Source organism: Asparagus officinalis, unplaced genomic scaffold (assembly GCF_001876935.1).
Source record: "Asparagus officinalis unplaced genomic scaffold, Aspof.V1 AsparagusV1_Un738, whole genome shotgun sequence".
NCBI classification, from domain to species: Eukaryota; Viridiplantae; Streptophyta; class Magnoliopsida; order Asparagales; family Asparagaceae; genus Asparagus; species Asparagus officinalis.
In genome coordinates, this window is record NW_017972998.1 from 1 (window position 1) to 6,527 (window position 6,527).

The window sequence follows — 6,527 nt, forward strand, 5'->3', positions numbered from 1 at the left end:
TCCCACCCTACCGTCGATGTCGCTCGACACCATGATTTCTCCCATCGACAGCCCCCCTCCTTCTCTCGCCTCCCGCTGCCCCATCCAACACCCTCCCTCCTCTCTATGTCGATGTCAACACCGAGCTCCCCCATCGAAGACCCATCACTTCTTCCTCTCTCACAACTGACGCCGATGCAGGTAATAACTCGAACCCTCCCTCGATCTCTCCCTCATTCCCTTTGATTGGATTGTGATGAAATTAGTTTAATGAGTAAACTTTTTTCTTTAATTGGTTGTGCTTAAATTAGTTGCTATGGAGATGGGGTTTTTTATTCTGGGTGTAGATCAATTATCGAGTTAAATTCATTATGCGTGGGCATGGAATCAATGCAAACTCAATTGTTATTTTACGGTATTTTTTATGGGATTATCACAAAGGAATTTTGGGATGTACAGAATTGCTGTGATAGAATTTAATTCAGTTTTTATGCTCACTGCAGAGCATATCAATCTCACGAATGTTTTTTTAATAAAGATAAAACCATGTTGAAACATATATATAATAATGATGCAACTATTCAATTTTCTATTGTTCTTTTGTCCATTTTGAAGCAAATTTTAGAGAGAACATTTGCTGTTTTAATAGCCAACAGCTTCCTTACTTGTTTGTTAGTGTGGTTTATTACGTGCAAATCCTGGAAACAATTTTGCTGCAGTGTGGTTATAGACTTGCATCATTAGGATATAATTTCTCGAAGTTTGTAACACATTGATAATTGTTTCAGGGCTACGAGATAACAGTGAATGTTGAAACAGATGACGTGCTACCCATTGGACTAAGTGAATATGACACCCATAATATTATGGATGTTGATGGTGAATTGCATACAACTCTTGTAGGCCCGAATGAGATGACTTTTATGGGAGAGTCGTCATACGAGGGAAAAGAATTTGCTACATTGGAGGAGGCATACAACTATTACAATTCTTATGCAAAAAAATGGGTTTTGGAATCCGTAAGGAAACTGTCGATAAGTCAAGAAAGTCAAGAGAAATTATTTCTCAAGTTTTTGTTTGCAACAAAGCAGGGAGAAAAATGTTATCAGATAAGAGAGAGTGTGGGAAACTTGTCAATCGCCGTCCAGATACTAGAGTGGATTGTCTCGCAAGAATGAAGATTAAGTTGACTTCCTCCAAGACATGGATTGTCACGAAGTTTGAGGCAGAGCACCCAACCCATCTATTATCGAGCCCTGATAAAGTGTCACGAAGTTTGAGGCAGAGCACCCAACCCATCTATTATCGAGCCCTGATAAAGTGTTTAATCATTATTCTCACAGGCAAAGCCATCGCTCGAAGACTTGCAAGAGAATTATTGAGAATTTGAGTGAAGAAGGAATGGTTCTTCTACTATTGCTCGAGTGTATAATGTTGTGTCTAAGAGTATTGATGAAGAATATATTACTGCACAACAATGTATTGATCACATCAGAACTATTAGGAAGAACAACATTGGCAATGAATGCATATCCATCATAAAGAATTTTCAAGATAGGAAGGAAATCGATCCAGAATTTTACTTTTCCATAGAGCTGGATCAGTCGGGGACTATGAGGAGCGTGTTTTGGGCTGATGGGAGATCAAGATCTTCTTACTTAAGTTTTGGAGATGTATTGGTGTTCGACGTCACATATAAAACCAATCATTTAAGCCTACCATTTGCTCCATTCACAGGTGTAAATCATCATCGGCAGTCCATTCTCTTTGGTTGTGCGTTACTTGCAGATGAGCAAGAGGATACCTTTATGTGGTTATTCACTCAATGGCTAAAATGCATGCATGGGGTTGCACCAAAAGCAATTATCACCGATCAAGATGCACAAATAGGAGGAGCTATCAAACAAGTTTTTCCTAATACCCGACACCATTTTTGTTCTTGGCATATTGGCAGACATATTGCTGAGCAACAACTTCCAATGAAAGCACAATATGGAGATGAGATTTCTACATATTTTGATAAGTGGTACCGAGCTAGCACTATTCACAATTGTGAGGAACGTTGGAAGATTATGAAGGAGAAATTTAATATAGATGAGAGTGTAGATAGTTGGCTGATGAGGATGTACAGATTGCGTGCACACTGGGTAGATGCATATTTGAAAGACATATTTTGGGCAGGAATGACAACTAGTCAGAGGAGTGAAAGTATCAATGTATTTTTTGATGGTTATGTAAATACAAAGACTAGGCTTGTGGACTTTGTATGCCAATATGACAAAGCCTTAGAAAATCGCCGTGCATCTGAATCTCGAGAAGACTTTATGACATTGAATATTGTGCCTGCAATGTGCCTTCGACATCCAATTGAAGTGCAAGTTAGCAAATTATATACTAGGGGGATCTTCAAAATATTCCAAGATGAGCTTACTAATGGTTTATCACTTTTTCATGAAGAAATGATAAAGGAAGAGCCAAAAACAATTTATCTAGTTGGTGATTTTTCTGAAGAAAAAGATAAATGGGAAGAAGTTACATATGATAAATCTAGCGGGTTTATGGTCAAATGCTCTTGTGCACTTTTTGAAACCAATGGGATCCTTTGTAGACATATATTGCATATAATATGGCTTCTTCAGTTGACAGCTATTCCTGATAATTATATATTGCAAAGGTGGAAAATTGATGCAAGGCACAAAAACATTAGATTTTTTAATGATATGGATGTAAGAAGCTATGAAGGTAGCGTGAAGCAGTGCGATATTATTAGATTGTGGGCAATTCGAGCCAGATTCAATGCTACCCTTGAGATGGCTTCATGTTCAGCAAATGTCATTTCTATGGTGGAGAGAATGCTACAAGATATCACTGTATCAGTTGAGAAGGAAGTAAAGCTTAATGAAATTCATATTGCAAACTCTCAAATTGGAAGCCAAATTAGTTCAAATGCAAATGTAGTATTGAGAGATGGTGAAGAAATTTTAATTCGTGATCCTAGTGGCCCAGTCAAAACAAAGGGTCGTCCAAGAGGTGCTAGCAGGTACAAGTCAGGAATTGAAGAGTCACAATCCAAAAAGGATATAAAACATCGAAAATGTGGGAATTGTCAACAATTGGGTCACTATAAGACTGGTTGCCCGATGTTGGTAAGTTACTTGAGAATTTATCTTGTAATATTTATTTGTCGTTCACATTTTCTTTACTAATATCTAATATTGTTTTTAAAAAACTCTGGTAGCTTTTCATTATATTATATGAATGTTCAGATATGAAGGACCAGCAGATTCTTGATCCATGCAGCTTTTGATACTGATATATCTTACTAATATGCTTCACATTAGTAAGATATGGATGTTCACATTATATTATATGCTTCACATTAGCAGATACTTGATCCATGCACATTTTCTTTACTAATATGCTTCACATTATATTATATGAATGTTCAGATATGCTTCACATTATATTATATGCTTCACATTAGTAAGATATGGATGTTCACATTATATTATATCACTGATCAATTGATTACGTGTTATTACTTTCTTTTTTGTGACACTGTTGTTGTTAAAGAAATTATTCATAGTTTCTTTGTTGTGCACAACTTATGAATGAATGTTTTCCATGTATAGAAAAAGTAATAGGCGGGCATTGTGAAGAAGGAGCACATCAAAATCCATGGTAGCTGAAAAGTCTCTGCTCGAAGGACTAATTAGTGCTTGAAGACTGTGTTTTATCTACTTAGCTTTTTATATAGTTGCTTTCCTATTTCATGCTTGAACTTGTACCTTGTTATCTCTTGCATTTGTGTTCGAAGGACTGATTATGTAGTGTTCGAAGGACTGATTATGTTTGTGAAATGATTGGATGATGTTTGGGGCCTGAGGAACAATTTCTGTGATGTAGTTTGTGATGTAGTTTGTGAAAGTATTGGTTTTTGATCCATATATATGTTAATCAGGCTGTGAGGGACAATTTATCTTGTAGTTTGTGATGTAGTTTGTGAAAGTATTGGTTTGTGATGTGGTTTTGTGAAAGTATTGGTTTTCTGTGATGTATTTTCTGTGATGTAGTATTCGTTTTTCTGTGATATGAATGAATGGTTTGGATTTGATTCATGTGATGACATTTGAGTTGGCAAAAAAAGTTGGTTCATTCTTGTGGATTAATCTGGCGAACAAAGTCACATGAAATATATTGAATCCGATCAGGTTGTCAGCAGACTTTGACGAATGTTAGTACACGGCTTCATTTGCTTTCAGATTCAATATATTGAACCCGATCAGGTTGTGCTTTCTTAAGGCTGGTTAAAAATGTCCATTTCAAATGAATAGATAAATCAATGTCACATGAAATCTGGAGACAATGTCAAATAGTCAAAGCACGCTGTTGTTGACTCTTATTTGCTGGTTGCTGCTGTTGTTACTGCAAATAAGTACTAATTTGCTCATTCAATTTCAAAACAATGAAGCTAACATTTGAGGACATACTGACTGAGCACAAACAAGCTCTTGTGCACATATGCATGGAAAGCTGGACAAGCTCTTGTGCACTTATGTACTAAACAGAGCACAAAATGACCACAAATAAGCTAACATTTTAGGACAAACTGACTGAGCACAAACAAGCTCATGATTGAGCACAAACAAGCTCATGATAGAGTACAAACTGAGCACAAAAATGACCACAAACTGACTTCAAACATTGTGAAAATTGAGTTCAAACTCAGTACAAAATGACCCAAGTTATACAAGCTTATCCTCACATAGAAGAATCATCCACAAATCACATCACATACTAGAAACACTAATATTGTAAACACTGAACCTAATACAAAAGCATAAATGGAGGAAATAGCAGTTTCCCCAAGTTTTGCCTTGTCCTCATCCAGATTATGTCCCAACGGAAGTATTTGTTGTTAAAATTGAACTGGTGTCAGGACATGCCTTGAGCTGGATGCTGAATCACGAGTGATGGTGTGTTTCTCCTATTCAAGCAAAGCTTCTTCGTACGTTTGAAACCCTTTGTAGGAGGCATTTGGGAATTTATCAACTTGAGATTTGCATTCCTCCCAATTATCGAAAATGCCACATCGTCGACCTCTCTTCACAATATAGAAACTCTTTCTTGCCATGGCTAACCTAAAAAATTGTGTTTTATAAAGTATATTCAAGTCTAAAGTATATTAAAAAATGGCACAGGATAGGATGTTCTACAATAAGTATATTCAAGTCTAATGTATATTGCACTTCACATCTAAATATGGTTTGCCACATTTCTATGTGCTTAAGGATTTATGTAATGATAGATTAAGTAATTATAGATCAATAGGGAAAACAATTCTAAATTGAGAAGATTACGTGAAGCAATGATAGATTACGTAATTATAGCTTCCTTGTAAGAACAGAATAAGATCAACTCTCTATAAAATCATTGCAATTCAAATTTTTCCCACAAGGAAAGCTTGGTAAAAATTGGTCCTAACCTGTTTAAAGACTTGAATCGTGCTAGGAAAAAATTGGGTATCAGGTAAATCCAAAATAAGATTGGGTTAGAACTATTTTTCACTTAACTATGCTAGAGTTGGTCCTTATAAGGATCGGTCCATATACGGTTTTCTGCAAAAGAAGTAGTTTAAAAATGGCTCAAGTTTTTGCCAAACTAAAAACTAGATTCTGGATCATTTTTAGATCTACTAAAACCTAGCTCTTTGAAATTACCCAACCTCATTTAGTATCTGACCCGGCTCTAGCAAATGGTTTGATTTTTCAATCACATACTGACTTTCTTTGCTACTTTTCTTACCGAGAAATTTAAGCAGTCAAGTAACACTAAACCCCAGAAACAGTGCTGATGAGAAGCGAAATCGAAATTAAACAGAGCAATTTGCCATTCCCTAACAAGCATGTTAGGGATTTTTCTTTGATAAGAGGCATATTCATTTCGCAAAATATCACTTAATTCCATAGTGATGAACTAGGGATTTCAGACCTTACCTTATCTCGGCGTCGGCGTCGGCTCGACAGCGGGATTAATGGAGGTCACGGCGTCGGGCGGCAAGGAAGAGGGAGGAATGACGGCGATCAGCGGCGAGGAAGAGGGAGGTAGCACGAATCTTGGATTCGGCCGGCAAGGAAGATCGAGGAATCATGGCGGTGGGAATTTGGGGGGAGAGAGAGCCAGATCGCTGAGAGTGGGGGCGGTGGGAATTTGAGGGAAGAGAGACAGCGGAAGAGGGAGGAATGACGGCGATCAGCGGCGAGGAAGAGGGAGGTAGCACGAATCTTGGATTCGGCCGGCAAGGAAGATCGAGGAATCATGGCGGTGGGAATTTGGGGGGAGAGAGAGCCAGATCGCTGAGAGTGGGGGCGGTGGGAATTTGAGGGAAGAGAGACAGCGGTATCAGCGGCGGAAGAGGGAGGTAGCACGAATCTTGGATTCGGCCGGCAAGGAAGATCGAGGAATCATGGCGGTGGGAATTTGGGGGGAGAGAGAGCCAGATCGCTGAGAGTGGGGGCGGTGGGAATTTGAGGGAAGAGAGACAGCGG

At 38.1% G+C, this 6,527-nt stretch overlaps 1 protein-coding gene and 1 long non-coding RNA gene across 2 annotated transcripts; one reads left to right on the top strand and one right to left on the bottom strand.

The window, feature by feature from the left end:
- Positions 1-174: 174 nt before the first annotated feature.
- Positions 175-3,251, top strand: LOC109828122 (protein FAR1-RELATED SEQUENCE 5-like). The gene is made up of 4 exons (XM_020395157.1): positions 175-180; positions 768-998; positions 1,425-3,125; positions 3,246-3,251. The coding sequence occupies exons 1-4, from the start codon at positions 175-177 to the stop codon at positions 3,249-3,251; spliced, it is 1,944 nt and encodes a 647-aa protein (XP_020250746.1).
- Positions 3,252-4,593: 1,342 nt separating this feature from the next.
- LOC109828126 lies at positions 4,594-6,394 on the bottom strand. The gene is made up of 2 exons (XR_002243612.1): positions 5,976-6,394; positions 4,594-5,120 (listed from the first exon to the last, which is right to left on the bottom strand). It is a non-coding gene; the product is annotated as an uncharacterized LOC109828126 (long non-coding RNA).
- Between the last annotated feature and the right edge of the window lie 133 nt (positions 6,395-6,527).

Coding starts and splice junctions, on each gene's coding strand:
- LOC109828122 (XM_020395157.1), top strand. Junction 999..1,424: donor AAAAATGGGTTTTGGAATCC/GTAAGGAAACTG, acceptor GTTGTGTCTAAG/AGTATTGATGAAGAATATAT.